Source organism: Peromyscus californicus, unplaced genomic scaffold (genome assembly GCF_007827085.1).
Source record: "Peromyscus californicus insignis strain IS unplaced genomic scaffold, ASM782708v3 Scaffold_2__1_contigs__length_46816999, whole genome shotgun sequence".
Classification (NCBI taxonomy): Eukaryota; Metazoa; Chordata; class Mammalia; order Rodentia; family Cricetidae; genus Peromyscus; species Peromyscus californicus.
In genome coordinates this window covers 12820237-12843163 of record NW_026294540.1, presented here as the reverse complement: position 1 = coordinate 12843163, position 22927 = coordinate 12820237, and the positions used below count along the sequence as shown (strand labels likewise).

The window sequence follows — 22927 nt, the reverse complement described above, 5'->3', positions numbered from 1 at the left end:
CCTCCCAAGTGCTGGAATTAAAGGCGTGTGAGACCACCATCAGGCCAGAGCTTGACCTTTGAGGGATGCTGGAGCAAAACCGTCCAGCTGGCTGCTCCCCATAACCTTCATCATATCTGCCACCTTCTCAAAGGACTCTGAAAAGCTGAACACAATTCAATGTGACAGTACGTTAAAAGAAAAAAAAATTTCTTCTGATTTAGGGTATACACTATACAAGGAATATCTAAGCTTTTAAACTGTCAGAGACTACAAACCAAATTTGTTTTATTTATTTGTTTGTTTGTTTTTTGAAACAGGGTCTTACTATGAGGCCCAGGCCAGACTTAGCCTCAAGGCAATCTTCCTACCTCAGACTCCCGAATGCTAGGACTTCAGGCATGAGCCACCATGCCTGCAGATACACACGAGATTTCTAAATAATCGCAGCCTAAAATCCCTGACCCTTGGGGAAATTAGCCTGTTGAAAGAAGAGTTTTTCGGGCCAGGCGAAGTGGCGCAGGCCTTTAATCCCAGCACTCAGGAGGCAGAGGCAGGCAGATCTCTGAGTTCAAAGATCAGTATGGTCTAAAGAATGAGTTCCAAGACACCCAGAGAAACAGAGAGTTCCAGCTACACCGAGAAACTCTGTCTCAAAAAAAAAAAAACCCTCAACAAAAAAAGGAGGACCTGTTTTTATCCAACACATACATTCATACATACAAATCTCAAAACATGGTTTTAATTTTTAATTATATAAATAATACATGTTTGGTTTGGGAAAATAAGATTTATGTATAACCTTCCAATTTTTTTCATTTGAATGGAGATAGGTTTTTTGTTACAATAATTGTACCTTTCCAAAATCCAAAGAAAACCCCTCAAAAAAAAAAAAACAAAAAACAAAAAACATCCCAACCGTAAAAATAAAGTTAGACTGGCCCTAATTGTGTACACACACACACACACACACACACACACACACACGTGCGTGAGCGAGATATATGTGTGGGGATAGGTTGATTTATATTATATACAAGTCTTTGTGTATGAATTGCTACTTTGATCTTTTTAAATCCAAAATGATGCTGTCAGAATAAAACCTCTTGAAAGCAGCAGTCCCAGAGCTCAGAGCACAATCTGGGCTCACTCCAGGGAGAGCCCAGTGTTGTTTACATTACAACAAGCAGCTTCTTCCCGTGGTCACCTCCTCCAGAGGAGTGTTCTGAGTGGCCACAATCAGACAGATGGTCACTGTGCAGTCAACCTCACTCATTCTGCCGTTCTTGAAAATATTCATCAAACATCGAGGAAGACTCTTCTTCCTGTTCCTGACCCAAAAGGAACACAGAACAGAAGATGAATTCCCTCCTCTAGGGGGACCTCTCGAGAGAGTTCATATCCCGAATCCCAAGCTACCTTTGGCTCCTTAAACTCCAAGTCCTCCCCATACTGAATGGCAAAGTCGATGTGCTGGAGCACGATGTTCATGCTCTCCTCATCCGACTGATCATACGGCAGAAACCGAACCATGCTGTAGTCATCGATCTACGAGGGGGGATTCAAGACAGGGTCACTCTGAGGGTGTGCAGCGTTATGATTTCCATCTTGGGTCTATGGTTTTTGCTTTCTGTTTTTGGTTTTGCAAGAGTTTCTCGCCGGGTGGTGATGGCGCACGCCTTTAATCCCAGCACTCAGGAGGCAGAGCCAGGCGGATCTCTGTGAGTTCGAGGCCAGCCTGGTCTATAGAACGAGATCCAGGACAGGCACCAAAGCTACACAGAGAAACCCTGTCTCGAAAAAAAAAACAAACAAACAAAAAAAAGTTTTTCTGTGTAGCTCTCTGGCTGTCCTGGAACTCGCTCTGTAGACCAGGCTGGCCTCGAACTCAGAGATCCGCCTGCCTCTGCCTCCCGAGTGCTGGATCAAAGGCTCTTTCACTGGGGCCATCTCAAGTCCACATCCACCTGACATGGGGGAAGTGTGAAGGTTCAAACAGCTCTGAGCTGTCAGGGGCTGTCTGAACTAACAAGTCAAGTCCCTCCCCACCCACCTGAGCTGTCAGGGGCTGTCTGAACTAACAAGTCAAGTCCCTCCCCACCCACCTGCTTTCTGTAGGGAGAGTTGGACTGTGTTGCCCACACAGGCCGACACTAGCTGGTCGTGGGCAGACTCCCGAGGAGCCATTCCAGAAGGTCTAAAAGGAGCCGCTGCCGAGGCTTACCAGACCACACACAGCTTGTGTCAGCTTCTTGAATTTTTGGCTTCTTAAGTCACCCGTTGAATCTTCTAGCAGAGAGTACATGTCTGGATCTAGAAACCTTTGAAGGTGAGAAGGGGGGCAAGGAAAGGGGGACCGCATGAGGAAGAGACCGACACCCCAGGACCTGTCTCAGTCGCGCAGGAGGCCCGTCCCACACAGAGCCCCGCTGGGGCCAAATGGCCCCAACTCACTTCTCAATTTCTTTCTTGGCTTTCTTACTGAGCAGGTCCATCTTCGTCATGATGTTAACTTGTGGGATCTCTAGAGAAATCATGGCACTTAGAGCTGCCAGGATGCCAGAAATAAACTGGAGAAGAGAGCAGAGAAGATGAATGATAGCCAACAAGGGCACACCGACTGGAAGGAAACGGCATATGACCCAGGATCTTAATCTTACTGGCTAAAAAGGGGGCGGAGCCTCGGCCCCAAAGGAGACATTGCATTATGTGCATTGGTGTTTTGCCTGCATGTATGTCTGAGTGAGGGTGTCTGACCCCCTGGAAGTGGAGTTACAGACAGCCGTGAGCCACCATGTGGGTACTGGGAATTGAACTCAGGTCCTCTGGAAGAGCAGTCAGTGCTCTTAACCACTGAGCCCTCTCTCCAGCCCCTGATCATATTTCTTGATCTTTACCATGACATTAGCCTTCTTTCACACTAATGCCCCTCAGGACTACTGAGAAAACTGAGTCTATAATTCCTAAACTGGACAAAAGGTCCTCAGAAAATTAAAATTAGATTTTTTTGTTTATTTTAATCTTTATATTTGAGACAGTTTTATTCTGTAGCCCAGGCTAGTTCTGAACTTGCAGCAACCCTCCTGTCTCAGCATCCTGAGTGCTGGGATTGCAGGCATGAACCATATACCCAGCTCAGTATTTTTTTTGAAACACATGCCATGTTCTTATAAGACAAGAAGATGTGTTTCTTTCCTTTTTGGTTTTTTGAGACAGGATTTCTCTGTATAACAGTCCTGGCTGTCCTGGAACTCACTCTGTAGACCCCAGGCTGGCCTTGAACCCACAGAGATCTGCCTGCCTCTGCCTCCCGAGTGCTGGGACTAAAGGCGTGTGCCTCCACCGCCCGGCTTCTTCTTCTTCTTCTTCTTCTTTTTTTTTTTTAAGATTTATTTATTATGTATACAGTGTTCTGCCTGCATGTGTCCCCAGAAAAGGGCATCAGTATAGATGGTTGTGAGCCACCATGTGGTTGCTGGGAATTGAACTCAGGACCTCTGGAAAAACAGTCAGTGCTCTTAACCTCTGGGCCATCTCTTCAGCCCCCAGTATTTCTTTCTCTCTTTCTTTCTTTTTTTAATTCTTCTCTCATATATTACATCCCAATTGCAGTTCCTCTCCCTCCTCCAAAACTGAATATTTTAAAATACACTTATCTAGTACAGAGCCCGTTTGCTCTGTATTTTTTATTTTTATTTCCTAAGCAGTTCCCTCGAATTTATTTATTTATTTATTTATTTATTTTGGTTTTTTGAGACAGGGTTTCTCTGTGTAGCTTTGCGCCTTTCCTGGAACTCACTTGGTAGCCCAGGCTGGCCTCGAACTCACAGAGATCCACCTGCCCCTCTGTCTCCTAAGTGCTGGGACTAAAGGCGTGTGTCACCACGTTCAGCTCAAATCTATTTTCCAGTTAAGTATATATTCACATAATAATCTGATCACCGGAGATACTAAATAAACAGAACAGCCTGTGAAATGTCCAGACTCACAGAGAGTTAGCAGAGACTGTCACTTTTTTTCTACCCAGGACTGAAAAATCTACAAGAGATTCATCCTCAGACCTTGAAAGACTCCACCATGAACTGAGAATCCACCAGGAACACTCCGCACACTCGGAACTCCCACTGCTCAAGCTGCTGGACCAGCTGCTTCATCACCGGCAGGTGTGTGTACAGCTCGATCTGACCTGCAGGGAGAGCACCAGAATGCAGTCAGGAACCAGGTTACCGCAGCACGTGTACACACGGGGTGTTCCCAGTTACCGCAGCACATGTTCACACTGGATGTTCCTGGTTACTGCAGCACATGTACACACGGGATGCTGCAGAGACAGTGTAAAAGGGGAAGGGGCACAAAGTGGTATGATGCATGCCTAGTGTGTGTGAAGCCCCACTACTGAAGAGAGAAGGAAGTCAGAGCTTGCTACGACATCCAGGTGTTTTGCTTTGTCTTGCCTGTGGTGCTGGGGACTGAACTGCGGCCTTGAGCAGGCTAGGCGAGTACTGACCCCTCAGACTCTGCATTCAGTTTTGTTTTGTTTTTCCTTTGAGTTTTCTTTTTCTAGATTTTTTTCCTGAAAGAGTTTAATTATTTTGATTTATGTATGTCTGTACGTCAGGTGTTTGCAGGTGCCTGTGGGGGCCAGAACAGGTATCGAGCTGAAGTTACACAAGTTGTCAGCCACCTGACATAGGTGTTGGGAACCGAACTCAGGTCCTCTAGAAGAGCAAGTGCTTTTAACCTCTGAGTCCCTCTTCATGCTCTGCACTCAGTATCAATTTTCACACCTCAGCTTTTGCCAATCCAGTGCTGGGGCTGGGGATGTGACCCTGTGGCAGACTTCCTGACACGAACTAGCCCTGGGTTCAACCCTCAGCACAGAAAAACAAAAATCCAAGCACAGAGGGGCGTGCAGCTTAGGAATAGTCACACCCACAAGCTCAGGCTCCGAGCTCACACTTCCCCTTTGGAAGCTGCTCAGGCTCCGAGCTCACACTTCCCCTTTGGAAGCTGCTCAGGCTCCGAGCTCACACTTCCCCTTTGGAAGCTGCTCAGGCTCCGAGCTCACACTTCCCCTTTGGAAGCTGCTCAGGCTCCTAGCTCCTCCCCCCACCAGTTTCTCCTGACCGTGACACCTCAGCTCAGTGACAGCTCAGTGACACCTCAGCTCCGCGCGGCCCAGCCACCCTGACTTCTCGTCTTCAGCCCTCTGCCTGCACAGCTCTCAGCTTTGTCCTACAGCCCAGCCTACAGGACAACTGACCGGTAACTTCCAGAACCTTCCGCACAACCGTCTGCGCTCCTTCTGGGAGTCACCTGCCACAAATATTAATCATGGGGTGACTCTGTTTATCCTGTTTGCTTGCCACAGGTCCCCAAGCTCCGTGGCACTGGCCTTGGCTCCCTTATTCTTTTTCTTTGTTTGTTTTTTTGAGACAGGGTTTCTCTGTGTAGTTTTGGTGCCTGTCCTCAAACTCGTTCTGTAGACCAGGCTGGCCTCGAACTCACAGAGATCCACCTGCCTCTGCCTCCCGAGTGCTGGGATTAAAGGCGTGCGCCACCACCGCCCAGCTGGCTCCCTTACTCTTAAGGTTGTTCTCAGTAAGCATCTGATGAACTCAGGGGATAAACTGGAGCCAAGTGGGTTCCCCAGTGCAGCCATTAACCACTGTCCCCACGAGGACACACCACCGGGGCTTCAGGATAGACAGCACACTCAAGTGGCTGATGTACCTGGACAGTCAAAAAGGATGTAGTCATCCTCAACGTGGCCCAGACAGTTCTCCAGCCAGTCAAAGTTGTTGGCAAAGTACTCCATGCAGAACACCAATCCTCCGTTGGGACCAAACCGCAGAGAATCGTCCTCCATCACGTCATCCACCTCAATCAGTTCCCGGATGTCTAGAGCAGGCAGGGACCAGAATGAGTCTCCACTTGGAAACTTTATCCTCTCTAGTATTAGCGAACAGGTATCTAAGAACTCACACGTGGGGCTGGGAAGACGCTCCGTGACTAAGAGCGTGCTTGGTGCACAGGCATGAGGACCTGAGTGAACCTCTAGCCCCCATGTGAAGAGCTGGGCACAGCCACTGAGTAACCCCGGTGCTGTGTGGTGGTAGAGCAGAGAGGGCTGCTGGGGCTTGTCTCCAGATTCAGCTGGAGACCCCGTCTCAAAGGAGTCAGTGGACTGAGAGAGCAAGGCATCTGACAGAGAAAATAAATTACTGCAGATATTACACAGCAGAGCACATGCAGAGAAAGGGAGGGAAGCTCTGTTTGTGTGCTTGGGTTTTTGAGACAGGGTCTCACTCTGTAGCCCTGACTGTCCTGGAACTCACAGAGATCTGCCTGACTCTGCCTCCCAAGTGCTGGGATTAAAGGCATGTGCCACCATGCCCTGCTTGAAAGGAACGCTCTTTAGGCATTGCTATAATATAATCTCCCGGCTGTATTGTTAAGTAAAACATTCAAGGCATGGAGCTTCCTGTAAGAACTGGGTGTGCTGGAAGAAAAAAGGGGGTTGTGATGGTCCACTATAATTTTAGTCTTGGGAGAGTGAGGTAAGAGGATCATATAATTAGGTCCTTTTTCAAGGCAAAAAAACCAACACCAAACACCGAAGTCCACTACAGACACATTATATAGTATGTACTCAGGCTGGATTTTAGATGCTCAAGTTGCTTATGGAGAACTCATCAGAACCAGTAACACTGGCTGCCCAAAGGAGCAGGTCTGACTGCCGGGCCACGATCTGGGAGATTTTTCTGCATACTTCCCCGTGTCCCTCACATTTCGAACCATTCAACCGAGTACTAACTACACCAAGGACACTGAACTGAAGCCAACGGTTATCTCTTAACTTGATAACCCAAGGAGGCTAGTTAACTCCAGAGCACACTCGTCCTGGGGTGAAAGGGTGGGATCTGTGCGACTTACCTACAGAAAGGATTATATATCCTGGCATACAAACAGTTCTCAGTCATCTTGGAAATCAAAATTGGCCTTGGCTCCTGTTCATGTGGGCTGGCCTCTCATCTCATACAGTTTCCCTCCCGGGTTCTGTGAGGCCCCTAGTTCCTTCTAATACATCATTTCACTTAAGGCAGCTTCAGCGCTTTCACCCACATGATCCCCAAACAACAGTCTGCCTTTCTCTCAAGAGAGATGAGAGTTGGGGATTTAGCTCAGTGGCAGAGCGCTTGCTAAGCAAGCCCTGGGTTCGGTCCTCAGCTAGCGGGGAAGGGGGGGGTGGATGGATATGACAAGGTGGTTTCCACCCCCTCCTCAGCCTGCTGCTCCACCTACTAGAAGTCCACCCTCTCCTCATGACCACACCCCAGGCTCAAGTCTGTTACCCCAGCAATCAAAAGGTAAAGGCAGGAAGTTTAGAAGTACACAGTCATCCATGGATATATAGAGTTCGAGGGCAGCCCCAGTTACATGAGACGATTTCAAAACGCAAGCAAAAAAAAACAAAAAACAAAAAACAGTCCATGGCAGTGTCCACATGGCAGGCAGCACCCTCCACTTCCCTCCTCAGTCCACTCCCACCCCCTTCAGCCCCACTGCTAACTCTGGTCATGGCCGCCAATGTCGCCATGTTCCCACATCTAACAGCCACTGCCTGCCACTGTCTTACACAACTGCTCGGCTGGACCTAATGGGAACAACACCTCTTTCCTGAAAAACTCCCTCTTGTCTTTTCTGAAGCTGTACCTTCCTCACACCTTACGAACGCCACTTCCTCGAACAGTCTCCAAAGAACATACACCATCAGGGCTCAGCCTCGGTTCCTCTTCTCTAACCAAATCTCTCCCAACGTGAGATCATCCATCCCCGGGGCTCAATGTGCCTAGACAGCTGCTGGCCCAAATATCTGCATCTTCCATCAAAGTGAGCAGTTTCTACTTGATTGGGGTTTATCATGGTTCCCTGCTCCCTGCCCTCAGACAGGGTTTCTCTGGGTAATAGCCTTTGCTGTCCTGGAACTCGCTTTGTAGATTAGGCTGGATTTGAACTCACAGAGATCCACCTGCCTTTAAAAAAAGGTTAAATTTTTTTTTTAGTGTTTGTTTGTTTGTTTATTTATTATGTATATAGTATGTCTGTATGCCAGAAGAGGGCGCCAGATCTCATTACAGATGGCTGTGAGCCACCATGTGGTCACTGGGAATTGAACCCAGATCCTCTGGAAGAGCAGCCAATGCTCTTAACCTCTGAGGCATCTCTCCAGCCCAGGTTTATCATTTTTTAATAAAAACAAAATTTATTTGGTTTGTTTTACTGAGCACTGAGGTTACAAACATACACCACTCCACTTGGTTTTATGTGGTGCTCACTCAAGGCTTCCTTACCCTAGGCAAGCGTTCCACCACCAAGCCACACCCCCAGCCCCGAGCCTCACCTTTTTATTTCAGCCAGCACTGGTGCTGTTTACTGTACACAAACCACCTTACCATGGACTTAGCAGCGTCAGTAACAAAGGGACAACAGAGAAGAGCAGAGAGGCGGGAGTCCACTCACCTCTGTCTCACAGCAAACACCAAGAAAGGACGCCATCACACCCACACCCACAGACACCCATCACCAAACGACCCTCGGCTTCAGCTCCTTCGTCATGAAAGCAGCGGGGAGCCTGGGAGTGACGGGTCTTCAGTTTCTGGGCTGAGCGGCCGGTTTTCAGCACCAGGGGACGCGTTACTGAAGGTGGCTCTGCCGGGACTTACCAGCCATCACCGGGTAGCTGAAGTGTTCTGCTGCAGGATCCAGGTTGACCACCTGCACAGAGCGGTTGAGGGCTTCACAGTGCTGAACCATGGTGGAACAGTAGGTGCTCTGCAACGTCATAAGGTGGGGTGGTTAGCACGGAGGGCAGTATGGTGCCACCTTCCACATCCCCGGGGATTTCTTTTTTTTTTTTTTTTTTTTTTTTTCGAGACAGGGTTTCTCTGTGTAGCTTTGCACCTTTCCTGAAACTCACTCTGTAGACCAGGCTGGCCTCGAACTCACAGAGATACGCTTGCCTCTGCTTCCCGAGTGCTGGGATTAAAGGCCTGCGCCACCACCGCCCAGCATCCTTGGGGATTTCTCCACTCTTTGGGACAGTGTCCACTCAGGCCAAAGCTGCACCTTCAGGGAACGCACTGGGAAGGTAGTGAAAACAGAGCTATAGATCAAGATGTGGCTAGGGCTCAGGGAGCTTTACCACAGTCCAAAAATTAACTTAGATTACACAAACGACAGTCACTATGCTTCCCTTTTGACATGCTGCTCTCTCTGGCTGGGACAACCCCTCCATGCATCAAAATGTACTGTAACTGACAGGTTGGCTATCTACCTTCCCAGATAGATTACAGGCTCTGTGCAGTCACACGTACAACTCCGGTACTCAGGACCATGTGTTCATTAAATACTCAAGTGACACAATACGTCCACACATATTAGGGATTCCCCAAACGTGACATGTGATCATTATCTTTGCCTTTTCTACTGTGTCTAGTATCCCTAATATCATTCCCTTAATGTCTTTCCAAGGAAACACTGTCCAGCACTCGGGAGGCAGAGGCAGGTGGATTTCTGTTATACAGAGTTGAGTTCCAGGATGGCCAGGGCTACACAGAGAAATTCTGTTTCAAAACAAGGAAACACTGTATCACAATTGAAAATAAAAAATAATTATGAGTATATTTCTCATATTATGAAGATAACTATAAAATTCTAAGTAAGGCCGGGCAGTGGTGGCACATGCCTTTAATCCCAGCACTCGGGAGGCAAAGCCAGGCGGATGTCTGTGAGTTCGAGGCCGGCCTGGGCTACAGAGCGAGTTCCAGGAAAGGTGAAAAGCTACACAGAGAAACCCTGTCTCGAAAAACCAAAAAAAGGAACCTTTTCCAGATAGATATGGGGTTACCTACCTATGATCCCAGCAAAAAGGAAGTTGAGGCAGGAGGACCATGAATTTAAGACCAGGATGGACTACACAGTAAGACTCTGTCTCTAAAACCAATTAAGATTCAACTTAGTTTTTTACTTACTAATTATTGTTGCTGTTTTTACAGTACTGGGGACGGAACTCAGGGCCTTGTCCATCGTAGGCAAGCACCTACCACCAAGCTAGATCTCAGCCTATGTCAGACACAACTTTCCTCCTGACACAGCTTCTCCAATGCTGGAATAACAGGCACGAACCACTCAGCCCCACTTGGGGAAGGTGGTGTTTTGTTTTTTCTTTCTTTCTTTTTTGTTTTTTTGTTTTCCGAGACAGGGTTTCTCTGTGTAGCTTTGTACCTTTCCTGGAACTCACTCTGTAGCCCAGGCTGGCCTTGAACTCAGAGAGATCCTCCTGCCTCTGCCTCCTGAGTAATGGGATTAAAGGCGTGCGCCACTACCGCCCAGCATTTTTTGTTTTTCTTGAGACAGGTGTTCAGTGTGATGTTCTACCTGACTCACTATGTAGACCAAGCTGGCCTCTGCCTCAAGCGCTGGAATTAAAGGTGTGCAAAACCACATTCTGTACTTCTGGAATCTTACATGGGAAGCCAATCAACCCTGACCCCACCCCTGGCTGCCTCAGCACCGGCCATTCATTTTCTTAGTCTAATAACCAGCTCATCTCCCACCTTAATCACTGGACAAGGCACTTAACTCAGCCAATCAGAAAACTAGATTTTCTTTTTTCTTTTGGAGACAGGGTCTTTCTTGCCATGTAGCTCAGATTGGCCTTAAGCTCAAGATTCTCCTGACTTCTGTTTCCCAAGTGTTGGGATCAAAGGCATACCACTGCTACACGCTATTAATGCTGTTGCCTGCTAAGAGCTGAGTCTAGAGGCTGGGAGAAGGTGCACAGCTTCAATCCCAGCACTTGAGGAGGCCGAGGCAGGCACCTCTCTGAGGTGGAGACTAGATGGTCTAGATAATGAGTTCCAGGCCGTTAAAAGCTAGTAGTGAGCCTCTGTTTCAGAAACAAACAAACAAACAACAATAATAATAAAAGACACCCACACACTCACACCCACACCCACACGGAATGAAAACCTGCAATACACATTCTCTGGAAACTGGAGAGATGGCTGAGTGCTCAAGACCTGGGCTTTCTGCAAGCGACACCCTCTTCTGGTCTCTTTGGGCAGTTCACACAAGTGAGATACATATATCAGAAATCCATATCCCAACTTTCCTCCCACCTCCAGGTCCTGGGATAGACCCCAAGGCTCAAACTTCCGAGGAACAGTGAAGAACAAGACCCTATTCTGGATGTGTGGCCGAGGGCCTGTTCTGAAATTAGACAAAAAACGGACTCAAATTTTGGCCCAAAACTAACCGTTAAGACTTTCAAAAAAACATTAACCTTTCTGTGTCTCGTTTTCTCTAATCTGTAGAATGAGTAGTACAGGCCCAAACTCCCGGAGTGGTTATGAAAACACTTGGGACGGCCAGAGCAGTTCCTGGAGCAAAAGTATCCCATTACTATTATTATTTTAAAAGTGTGTGTGGTGTGGGCGCGTGCACATGAATGCACTGTCCGTGGAGGCCTGGGGCTGGGGTTACAGCTCTAGTGTGAGTGCTGGGATCCGAACCCCAGTCCTCCGGAAGAGCAGAACAAGCTCTTAAGCACTCAGCCATCTCTCCTGCTCCCCAATAACAACTAAAGCTGCCTTTACTCCCCCCAACCAAAACAAGGCACCAGCAGAGAGCGGAAGCGAATTACCCAGGGTTCCCCGGGGCCCCAGCGCCCCCGAACCGCAGCTCCTCGAGCCTCACCTTCCCGCTGCCCGCGGGGCCCATGACTAGCTGCGCATACCGAGGCATGCCGGCCGGCCGGGTTCGCGGCCGCCCGCCCCACTCCTCCCTTCAGCCCTCGCGCGTGGCTCCCTGAGCTCCGGGGGACACGGGTTCGAGCCAATCGCGACCCAGCTCCCTGGTCCGTCACTGGTTATTGACGCCACCCTCCGGCACTACGGAGCGTCCCGAGAGCCAAATCCCACGAGAAACGCGTACTGCGGAAAGAAAAAAAAACGAGGAGGCGGAGCCTCGGGTTCGCGCGTGCGCAGAGAGAGCTGCGGGCAGTCGTCGGTTGGTCCAGCGGCGGAGGTGGTTACCTGGGTGATTGCGGCTAACGCTCGGCGCCCCGGGGGCCGGTGCACGGGTTCTCGGGTTAGACTTGCAGATCCGCGGAGGGTCTGGAATACTAAAGGGGGAAGGGAGCGTGTGTGTGTGTGTGTGTGTGTGTGTCCCTGCCCTGACGCGTCCCTGTCACCGAGAGATGCCGAGGCGCAGAAGCCCGGTCACCTGAGGCCTCCTTCTCCCCGGGTCTAGCTCCAGGGTCTCGGGTCACCTTCGGCACCGTCCCGAAGCCGCTCGGGCAGGGTCGCAGGGTAGAGCCGGAGCCGGCGGCCTCACAGCGCGCGTGGCGCACGCGTGCCGCCGACGGGATGCCGGGCCGTTGTCCCGGGGCCGCAGAGCTGCCCGCGTTGGCCAGGACGGAAGGCGGCGACGGGTGAGGCCCGGGGACCCCTGCGGAGGAGGCACGGGAGAGAGAGAGGAAGGGGCTCCTGGTGAGGCCCGGGGCTGGCGAGGCGGCCTTGGAGCGGGACGGCGACTGTCACCCGCTGGCGCTTTCAGCCCCGGAGAGGGCCCTGCGGACCCCGCGGGAACCGAGGACCCAGCCTCCCTGTCCTCCTCCCCACCCCCCCAACCGGCCCCGAGCCCCGCCACCAGGCCAGTCCCTGCGACATTGGGATGGGGCTATGGGCCAGGAAGCCAGTTGATCATGACTTGTTTGGCGGGTTGGTTTCCTGATACACACTCACGGAGCTCAGGCTGCCCTTGAACTACTCATCCTCATGCTCCATTTCGGAGGAGTGCTGGGATGGCTAGTGTGGACTATCACTCCTGGCCTGGGCGGGTTTTAACTATTTCCTGGATGGTGAGGACTGTAGACTTCTGATGTCAGGGCGCTAGAGGCCATGCTTCCCCGTCCCCGTCCTGGCTTCCTTGCTTAAAATCAAGAGCAGGATGACTGGGATCCAATTAGGTCCACAACCATGGCTCTTGCTGAATCCTTGGCCATGGAATACATATTTATGTTTATTAAATATATACTTATATTAAATGTACATTTTATTGTACTGTAGATTTGGTGGTAAGACTTCTTAAAGATGTGATATCAGGTTCTTTCCTGTTCACAATGCTTGGAGGTGTGCTGGTTCAGTGAACTCAACAGTTACTGAGAAACTGCAGGAAGCAATTTTAACTTTTTGAGAAAAGTAACAAGAACCGATACAAGATTGGAAACATTACAGGCCAGTTCTAGTTCAACTTACTAGTTCCAGCACAAAATAATTACTCTTTTCAGTACTGAAAGTATTAAAGAACATGAAAGATATCCCGTGGGTAGTACGGGAACCAAACTACTCATTTGGTATCACTGTAAGAATTAGACTAAGGAGCTATGGAAATGAGACCAACTTTTAACTAAATCCTATACTTAACTAAAGTATAAGTGAGACTGAGGATATGGCTCAGTGGTAAAGCATTTGCCTGGCATCTGTGAGCCCTGGGTTCTATCCCATAGTAATACACTCACTTGCATAAAAATCTGACAGCTCACTTAGAGAAAGCTTAGGGCCATTCTTCTTGTAGCCAGATTGGAAAGAGAAAATTTGCAAGACATTGATGAAAACAGGAAAAGTCAGGAGCATGTGGCGCTGCCTCTGTCACTGGACATTTGGTCTTCACTGGCTCTCCAGCCACCAGATTACTTGTTCTGCATGTTCTTTTCTAACAGGTCCGCTGGACATTTTTATCCCCAGAATTCCAAAGGCACTGGGGAGCAGCATAAAGCAGGTAATGCATGTAGATTGGACTCGAGAGAAGCCAGTTTGCCTGTAACTGATTACACAATGGAGTTTTAACAGTAGGCTCAGAGGGCTGGCAAGATGGACTGCCTGAGTTCAGTTCCCCCAGAACCCACATGGTAAAAGAAGCGAACTGACTCTTTGAAGTTGTTCTCTGGCTTCCTCGAGCTTGCCCGTCTCTCCCTGCCTCACACATACACAAATGTAAAACAGGCTTTATTAGATTGAACATGGAGCTTTGTGCATGCTAGACAGCTCCTGAGCTGTAGCCCTAACAAACAGACATAACATCCCCAGTAAACTTGAAACTCTTTAAAAGAGATTCAAAGATCAGTTCTTTCTCTTTTCTAAGTACCAATGAATTCTAAAAGAACTGTGTTCAGAATGAGCGTTGGTTGGAAAGCACAGGGCATACCTGTCATTTACACATGAGCTGAAGGAGAAAATCCTACATGAACAGCTTCAACAACCATAAACTATTTCACAGGGAGCACTTTCAAAATACTCTTTTCTGATGAATTTAAGAGAAAACCATCAGCCGCCAAGGGCCTCTTACTAATTTTGCAGGGTTAAGGGGAGCTAGTTTACTGGCCTTGGTGGCACAAGGGTTTGTATAGATAATGCCAGAGGACAACTCTATGAAGTCGCCTCTCTCATTCCATTTTACATTCCAGGGTGCACTCAGGTTGCCATCTTGGTGGCCTGCATCTTGGTTTTTTTTTTTTTTTTGCACTAAACTGGTGATGAGTGATTCTGAGCATTTTGTTTGTTTTTGTTTTAATGAGGCAGGGTTTCTCTGTGTAACAGCTCTGGCTATCCTAGAACTCACTCTGTAGACCAAGCTGGCCTCGAACTCACAGAGATCTGCCTGCCTTTGCCTCCCAAGTGCTGGGATTAAAGGTGTGTGCCACCAGCTCTTGGCTTTTGAGCATCTTTTAATGTGTTTAGTGGTTATGTATTAACATCTTAGAGACATGTCAATTCTAGATGTTTGTGTGCTCTAAAAATAAAGAGCATATTATACATCCCTCAAGTTTTAACTATCTGATTTGAAATACTCCTATAACTGTTTCAGGATAATCACAAGTAACCATAAGTGTGTTTGTGTGTGTGTTGTATTAATGATCTTTGCCCCAGAAAGTCATGTCTTTGCCTACAGATAGAATCAAAGAGGGACATAGAATGTACTCACACATTGCCAAGCTGCAGGAGTTATGGAAAACCACTCAGATGCAAACACTTCATATCCCGAAATCAATGGCAGATTCATCTTTTCTGAAGGTAAGACCAGAATTTAAAAATTGAACTATAAAAAAAATATAAAAAAAAAATTGAACTATAGCTGTCTGTGTGAGGGTCAGAGGACCAGTTGTGGGAACCAGGACTCATCTTCCACTTAGGGAGCAGACTCCGGCTGTCAGGCTTGGCAGCAAGCCCTTGTACCAGCTAAGCCCTGTTGCCAGCCTCTGAAATGTTTCTGAAGGATGCCGAATATTAAACCCAGGGCCTTGTGCATGCTAAGCAAGTAATCTGCTACCAAGCTACAGATCCAGACTTGTGATTGAAAATAAACTACTTAGATAGATGTTAAAGCCCAGCAGACTACCTGGTGTATCTAGTATACTGTCGAGGAGTCCGTGAAGGCAGCCTCCTACAGAGCATGGTCATGTAACACTGTGCAGCCTGTCTGCTTCCATTTTCTTCTAGCTCTTTCTTTGGGATACTTGCCAAAGCCTAAGCATCCTTTCCCTGGCACTCTCCCTGCTTCTCTGACCTCCATACCAACTCAGCTGCCAGGGTTTTCAGCTTACCTGGCTTATTGTATCTTCCCTCAAAAAAAAAAAAAAAAATTGTCCTCAGGCTTCAAAAACCAAACAAAAGAATGGGTGTGGTAGCACAGGCCTTATCCCAAGGTTGGAAAAGGAGAGGCAGGTAGATTTCTCTGAGTTGGAGACCAGCCTGGTCTACATAGAAAGTCTGAAACCAGCCAGGGCTACATAGTGAAATCCTGTTTCAACAACAAATCAAAACAAAACCCACACACCCTAAAAAGAGTCAGGCAGTAAATATGTTGGATTAATTCATGAATGACTACAAGGATTATAGAGTCCCTGTCACAAGAGTTTTTTCCAGGCTTATGGTACCTCAGAGCTAATGTATCTCTATCAGGAAGCTAAAAGTACCAATCACTAAGGCATTCCAGAGATAAAAACCCAAACTCAGAGAAGTCACTCTAGGATCACAAAATGCAAGCAGGTAAAGAAAATAGCAATAAGGATTTTACAACCATTGATTTTTGGGTTTTTTTTTTTTTTGTTTGTTTGTTTTTTTTTTTTTTTTGAGACAGTTTATTTATAGCTTTGGAGCCTGTCCTGGAACTCGATCTGTAGACCAGGCTAGCCTCTAACAGAGATCTACCTGCCTCTGCCTTCTGAGTGCTGGGATTAAAGACATGTGCCACCACTGCCCAGCTAACAACTATTGATTTTTATTCTTTATTAAGAATCACAGTTGGGGATTTAGCTCAGTGGTAGAGCGTTTGCCTAGCAAGTGCAAGGCCCTGGGTTCGGTCCTCAGCCCTGAGGAAAAAAAAAAAAAAAGAGTATCCTCACCAGCCGGGCGGTGGTGGTGGTGGTGGTGGTGGTGGTGGTGGTGGTGGTGGTGGTGGTGGTGGTGGTGCACGCCTTTTATCTCAGCTCTCGGGAGGCAGAGGCAGGCAGATCTCTGTGAGTTCGAGGCCAGCCTGGTCTCCAAAGCAAGTTCCAGGAAAGGCGCAAAGCTACACAGAGAAACCCTGTCTTGAAAAACAAAAACAAACAAACAAAAAATAAAAAGAATCACACCTATGAGAGGTAAGCATGGTGGCGTGTGCATGTAACTCTAGCTACTGGGGAGGTTGAGGCAGGAGGGTGGCTTGAGCCCAGGGGTTTGATACAAGCCAGAGTAACACAGTGACACCTTGTTCAAACAAGCAAACAGAGTCTAAGGGTATGGTGGCTCATGGCTATAATCTTAGCACCTGGGAGGGACAGACAGGAAGATCAGGAATTGTGGCCAGCCTTAGGTTTCATGGTTTGAGGCCAGCCTAGTCTACAAGAGACCTTGTCTCAACAACCAACCAACAGGACTTCCCATAGCCTCTTGAAGTCTCATTTCTAGAGTAAATGTAGATTACATGAATTAAGGCTAATCAAGTTTTCTGTAGACTGGTAGGTTCTTCTGTTCAACATTCCTACTCTTCTTTGGATTAATGACTTACTCAATAATGTAAATTCTATGTGTATATATACATATATAAATGAGTCGTGCATCTTTTTTTGGAGGGATGAGACAGGGTCTCTCTGTGTAGCCTTGGCTGTCCTGGAGCTCTCTTTAAACTTACAGAGATCTGCCTGCCTCTGCTTCCCGAGGGCTGAGATTAAAGGTGTGCTCCACCACTGCCCGGCTGAGTCGTGCATCTTAAGGAAGGATGTATTTCTTTTAAAAAGGAAATACACTCAGTCAAAATTAGGTTTAAAAAGAACCTGGTATGGTGGCACACACCTGTAATCCCAGTCTTCAGGAGATGGAGGCAGGAAGACCAGAAATTGAAGGTCATTCTCAGTTACATATCAAGGTCACGGCCAGCCTGGGATGTATGAAACCCTGTTTCAAAAAAAATTAGAAAAAAAAAAAAACCAGGGGCTTAGGAGATGGTTGAGTGGTTAAGAGGACACACTGCTCTTGCAGAGGACCAGAGTTCAGTTCCTAGCACCCACGTCTAGGCTCCAGGGGACTGGACACCCTTTCTGCATGCTGTGGGCCCCTGCATGTGTGCACATACCCACGTGTAGACACTTAATTTTTAAAAACTTAGGTTGGGGCCGGGCGGTGGTGGCGCACGCCTTTAATCCTAGCACTCGGGAGGCAGAGCCAGGCGGATGGATCTCTGTGAGTTCGAGGCCAGCCTGGGCTACCAAGTGAGTCCCAGGAAAGGCGCAAAGCTACACAGAGAAACCCTGTCTCGAAAAACCAAAAAAAAAAAAAAAAAAAAAAAAAAACTTAGGTTGGAATCCAGCTTACTGTATGCTCCACAGAGACCAAGCAAACTAAGCTGCTTTCAGGTACCATCTTATCCTTCAAAAACCATAGGAAGATGGCGAGGGCCTGGGAGAAGCCTCAGCTGGGAGAGTGCTTGATACCAGCCTGGACCAGGGTTGGATTCCTGGGATCCGCATGGTGTAAGGAGACAGCCAATAGCTGCAAGTTGTTCCCTGACCCCGTTCCCAGCCCCTCCCCCCATGCACACTAAATTAAATAAATAAATGAATAAATAAGTTAAAAAGGGCAAAATGTCCAACTTGAGAAGGTAGATGGGGTACTAAAGCTTGCAGACAGAGAGCAGAGACCCTCCTTCCTAGTTCTAAGTTCTTCTCTCCTGGAACATGTGCCTTTGGTTCTCAAGCTCAAAGGATATCTGAATTACTGCGGAATGGCAGCCAGAGCCATGTGCATGTTGTAATAAGTGCTCATTTCCTTCTCCTTTGGCCAAGTTGAGTTAGCTGGACTTGCTTGTGAAAACCAGAGAGATGAGCTGGGACAGCCCTCAACAGCCATCCTTTCAAAGTAAGATGACTGCTAACCTGTGTTCCACAGTGAGGGGGTCTCTGTGACCACCGAGGCCAGCAGAGTGTCAGTCTGAGAGAGACGGCAGTCAAGTTGTGTTCAACACAGCTCAGGCTGGTGCTGCGTCAAATTTCAAGAGTCTGACCTCAAGCAGTTTATTTTAGGCCATAATTAAGCACAGCACAATTTGGGGGAAAGTTCCTGGTATAATTAACTCAATCCCATGTGCACAGCAAAGCTAGCACATGACTACATCAAAACTCTTTGTAAAGGACAACATAGGCACTACAGATGAACTGAGGAAATCCTTCCTTGATAAGGGTCTGGGGAGGATTTGGTTGCCTGGCTACACAGTGCAAAGGTCACTAGGCTGTCAATCACAGGTTATAAATCTCCCTTAGGAGAGATGACCCCGTGTTTAGCATCCCTGGTTGTAGTGTCTTTCTGTGAGCACCAGGACCCCTCCCTCATTCTGTCTTTCAGCACCCAGAACTCACCTCAGGCCAGAAGCGCTACCTGTGCAGCATTGCTAAGATCTGCAGCTCCAGCTACATGAGGACCTTAATGAAGAGGCAGTACATGCACATGCTTCACCACGGTTCACAAAAGCCAGGCAGGTGCACCGCCCCTTAGGTTCTTTTGAGTTCTTCTGAGAAGTGAGGGGGTCAGCTAACTAACAGGTGATTTGTGTGACAGGTGTCCTCGCTCATCACAGGAGCCACATCAGCTCTCGCTACTCACAGAAACAGCATTCCCCCTGCACTGCATGGCGACATCATCTGGACAGAGGAGATGCTCTGAGCATTGCAGCCGCAACACCTGAAATGATAATACATTCCCTTTGGCGGCCACTGAGACACAAAGAAGGGTCTGTTTCTTGACTTTAAGAAGGAAAAAATGTACCCAGTTCTGTCTGAAGGGGATCCTCCTGAGATTAGAACTCTCATTTCCTATATGTTCACTCTGCTAAACTCAGATGAGGCAGACCACTTCCTCTTCATTGAGATGAGTGGGATATGACACTTCAGGGAGTTTGAGTTTCTGTGACATGACATATAGCCTAGGTATGCCTCAAACTCATGGCAATCCTCTTGCCTCAGCTTCCCATGTGCTAGAAGTACAGGTGTGCCACCACACCCAGCCATATCAGTCTTTTTCACGATATACTTTGTGGATTTCCAACATCTTTTGATCAGGGCAAGACGGTTCAGCAGGTAAAAGCATTTGCTATGCTAGCCAAGCAGCCTGTGTTTGATCCCTAGAACCCGGGAAGGGAGAAAGAAGATTCCCCAAAGCTGTCCGCTGACCTCCACATGTGCACTGCAGCACACACACCCATACTCAAACACACTGTAAATAATAAATAAAAAAATTCTGGATCAGCCAGAGATAGCCTACGCTTCTCCTTCAAGTTCCGAATGATGCAATCCTCCAGAAGCTGCATGTGGTACTCCTGCAAAGGGGAGGGCTATGAAGCCAGGAGAGAGGAGGGGGAAAGTGCTGTCAGCAGGTAGAGCGGCATAAGCCTGGACTCTGGGTACGTGGAGGATCAGGAGTTTAAGGGCATCTTGGTGTACTGAGTGAATTCGAGGCAAGCCTGGGCTGCATGAGACTGCCTCAAAAAACAAACTCACAGCTTACAACACATGACAGAAGCTTCAGTATCCAAACTGGGATAATAGTGCTGCATCTCTGGGTTAATAATCACAGGAGACTCTGGGGAAGGAAGGGTCTTTGGTGATGCCAGCAGCTAGTAAAAAAGATCTTCTTTTTTTGAGTTCCACAGCTGTGTTCACTTGGCTGTCTCCAATTAAAATATTTCCCTTTGTCACAGGTTAAAAATTGGATATGCGTCGAAACCAAGATGTAAGTCATTGAAGAGTTTTAGAAGACCAGGCAGACTGCTCTTGCTACCAGGTAAATGTGGAATTAAGCAGGCACACACACATACATGGAGTTAAAGGATTTTTGTTTTTGAAACAAGGTCTCATGCAGCCCAGGTGGACCTCCACCTCCCAAGTACTAGAATCATAGGTGGGCAGAATTACCATGCCTATCTTGCATTTTTGAATACTTTGTTTAAAATATACTAAACCAGATACAGTCATTTTAACAATGTCTTGATTAAAATTTTTAAGTGTTGAGCTCTGTTATTACGAGTAAAAACTAACCATGATGGCACATGGCATACGTTCTGGCACAGAAGCAGGGAATCTTTGAGTTTCAGGGCAGCATAAATTCATCAGAGCTACACAGTAATACCCTATCTCAAAAACCAAACCAAAACAACTAAACATGAAATAGTTTATGCTTCTATTTAAAGGAATTCACTACTTGCTGGGCAGGCAGTAGTGGTGCACACACCTTTAATCCCAGCACTTGGGAGACAGAGGCAGGTGGATCTCTGTGAGTTCGAGGCCAGCCTGGTCTGCAGAGTGAGTTTCAGCACAGCCAGGGCTGCACAGAGAAACCCTGTTTTGAAAAACCAGGGGGAAAAAGGAGAATGCCCTACTCAAGAGAGAGAGTCATTTGTTCTTTTTCCTGTGCTGTCTATGCTCTTCACAGACAGCTACAGACACCCTAGTCCTTCAGTTTGTTGGTGGTTTTGTTTTAAACAGGGTTTCTCTCTCTAGCACAGACTAACCCTGAATTTGGGATCTTTCTAGCTCAGCCTCTCAAGTGCTGGGATTATGGGCTTGTCCATTACACCAGGTTTGGAAGTATTTGTTAGATGCCTGCCTCCCATGTGCAAAGCCCTATCCCAAGACATACAGGAAAGGGCAGGAGCCGGGCGGTGGTGGCGCACGCCTTTAATCCCAGCACTCGGGAGGCAGAGGCAGGCGGATCTCTGTGAGTTCGAGGCCAGCCTGGGCTACCAAGTGAGTTCCAGGAGAGGCGCAAAGCTACCCAGAGAAACCCTGTCTCGAAAAACCAAAAAAAAAAAAAAAAAAAAAAAAAAAAAAAACAGGAAAGGGCAGGGAGAGAGTTAAGTCTGTTCTAAAAGGCTAGGGAGATTCCAGTAGAGGAAACACTGCCGAGCTCAAGCCATGAGAAAGAACTAAGGAATATGGAGACACTGAAGACGTAACTGACCACTTTAACTCGTAACTCCCTCAACCGGAAGACTTTTTCAAACCAGTGGGAGTGTAGACAGTATGTGCTTTAATACAATGCTGTGACTACTGTAAGAAATAGGCGGGGCAAGGAGGAGAGAGACTGAGTGGAAAATAGTAGGGAATTTGTCTTTGCTAAAAGCTGGGTCATTTCGAAGGTAGTGCTTAGAATTTTATATCCAGCCATGTATGTTGGCACACACCTTTTCTTTTTTATAATTTATTTACTTTCATTTCACGTGCATTTGTGTTTTGCCTGCATAAATGTTTGTATGAAGGTGTTGGATCCCCTGAAATTGGAGTCACAGGCAGTTATGAACTGCCATATGTGTGCTGGGATTTGAACCCCGGTCCTCTGGAAGAATAGCCAGTGCTCTTACCCGCTGAGCCAACTCTCCAGCCCCGTGGCACACATCTTTAATCCCAGCACTGGGGTGCAAAGGCAGGTGGATCGCTGTGAGTTGGAGGCCAGTTTGGTCTGACATATCAAGTTACAGGCTAGCCAGAGCAACAAAGACCTTGTCTCAAAAAATAGGTAAATGAGGCTGGAGAGAAGACTCAGCGTTTAAGAGCATTGGCTGCTCTTCCAGAGGACCTGCAATTCCCAGCACCCACCATCCAATTCTAGGAGATCTGATGCCCTCTTCTGCCCTCTGTGGGCGCACATACACAGTACAGAGACATACATGCAGGCAAACATCCATACACATATACTAAAAACTTCATTTCGAAAACACACTATAAACACTAATCTTCCCTTCCGTTTCTTTAGATGATTCTCAACCATGCATGAATGAAGAAACAAAGGAGGAAGACCTCCTGAATAAGTGCATGCAGTCCATGTCCATTCAGGAGCCAGGCACAGCGCACCTCAACCCGACAGGCTCCATACCAAGTTCAGCCAGCAGCTAACATCCAGATGCTGAGCCAGAGGGGGACGGGGAAGAGTTGTGAGCCATGGATGGGGTAGTGCTAGTCACCAGTATGTCATTTGGGTTGTTGAGAAATTTACAACAGCCTTCTTCATCCAGTATACTTCTGTGTACCAATGATAGCGGCGTAATGTATGCTTGTTTCTAGCTGGGAACAATTAAAATTTTACTTGCCAATAAAAGTGAATTTTTAAACATGTATTTGATGTGCACTGGCGTTTTGCCTGCAGGTGTGTCTATGCAAAGGTATTGTAACTCCTAGAGTTACAAACAGTAGTGAGCCGCCATTACTGGAAATTGAACCCTGGTCCTCTGGAAGATCAGTCAGTGCTCTTAACCTCTGAGCCATCTCTCCAGCCCTGGTTTTTTTTTGTTTGTTTGTTTGGGTTTTTTTTGGTTTGTGATTTTCTTGGGGGAAGAGTTTCTGTGTAGCCCTGACTGT

The 22927-nt window shown here is 47.6% G+C and overlaps 2 protein-coding genes across 5 annotated transcripts; one reads left to right on the top strand and one right to left on the bottom strand.

Annotated features, from left to right (window-relative positions):
* Positions 1-707: 707 nt before the first annotated feature.
* Gpn3 (GPN-loop GTPase 3) lies at positions 708-11890 on the bottom strand. Of its 3 annotated transcripts, none has more exons than XM_052755317.1 (8): positions 11740-11890; positions 8706-8814; positions 5713-5880; positions 4041-4165; positions 2434-2549; positions 2204-2300; positions 1399-1527; positions 708-1310 (listed from the first exon to the last, which is right to left on the bottom strand). In XM_052755317.1, exons 1-8 carry the CDS (start codon positions 11785-11787, stop codon positions 1248-1250), a joined length of 855 nt encoding a protein of 284 aa, XP_052611277.1. In that variant the 5' UTR covers positions 11788-11890; the 3' UTR covers positions 708-1247. The 3 variants fall into 3 exon arrangements, with proteins under 3 accessions (XP_052611277.1, XP_052611279.1, XP_052611278.1); XM_052755319.1 differs by having other exon boundaries at positions 11780-11875; XM_052755318.1 differs by having other exon boundaries at positions 11687-11809.
* Positions 11891-11985: 95 nt separating this feature from the next.
* Fam216a (family with sequence similarity 216 member A) lies at positions 11986-22686 on the top strand. 2 transcript variants are annotated; one of them, XM_052755321.1, is made up of 8 exons: positions 11986-12069; positions 12295-12475; positions 13766-13824; positions 14995-15116; positions 18924-19053; positions 19137-19308; positions 20275-20357; positions 22326-22686. In XM_052755321.1, the coding sequence occupies exons 2-8, from the start codon at positions 12411-12413 to the stop codon at positions 22463-22465; spliced, it is 771 nt and encodes a 256-aa protein (XP_052611281.1). In that variant the 5' UTR covers positions 11986-12069; positions 12295-12410; the 3' UTR covers positions 22466-22686. The 2 variants fall into 2 exon arrangements, with proteins under 2 accessions (XP_052611281.1, XP_052611280.1); XM_052755320.1 differs by having other exon boundaries at positions 12022-12132.
* Positions 22687-22927: the final 241 nt, after the last annotated feature.

Bases quoted from the DNA above. Each gene is read 5' to 3' on its own strand.
- Gpn3 (XM_052755317.1), bottom strand. From the start codon at position 11,787: ATGCCTCGGTATGCGCAGCTAGTCATGGGCCCCGCGGGCAGCGGGAAG. The intron at 5,881-8,705 runs GTAAGTCCCGGC...TGCCTGCTCTAG, and splicing joins CAGCTACCCGGTGATGGCTG to ACATCCGGGAACTGATTGAG. The intron at 1,311-1,398 runs GTAGCTTGGGAT...CTTTTGGGTCAG, and splicing joins TGGAGTTTAAGGAGCCAAAG to GAACAGGAAGAAGAGTCTTC.
- Fam216a (XM_052755321.1), top strand. From the start codon at position 12,411: ATGCCGGGCCGTTGTCCCGGGGCCGCAGAGCTGCCCGCGTTGGCCAGG. The intron at 13,825-14,994 runs GTAATGCATGTA...CTTTGCCTACAG, and splicing joins TGGGGAGCAGCATAAAGCAG to ATAGAATCAAAGAGGGACAT. The intron at 19,309-20,274 runs GTCTGTTTCTTG...CCTTTGTCACAG, and splicing joins CCACTGAGACACAAAGAAGG to GTTAAAAATTGGATATGCGT.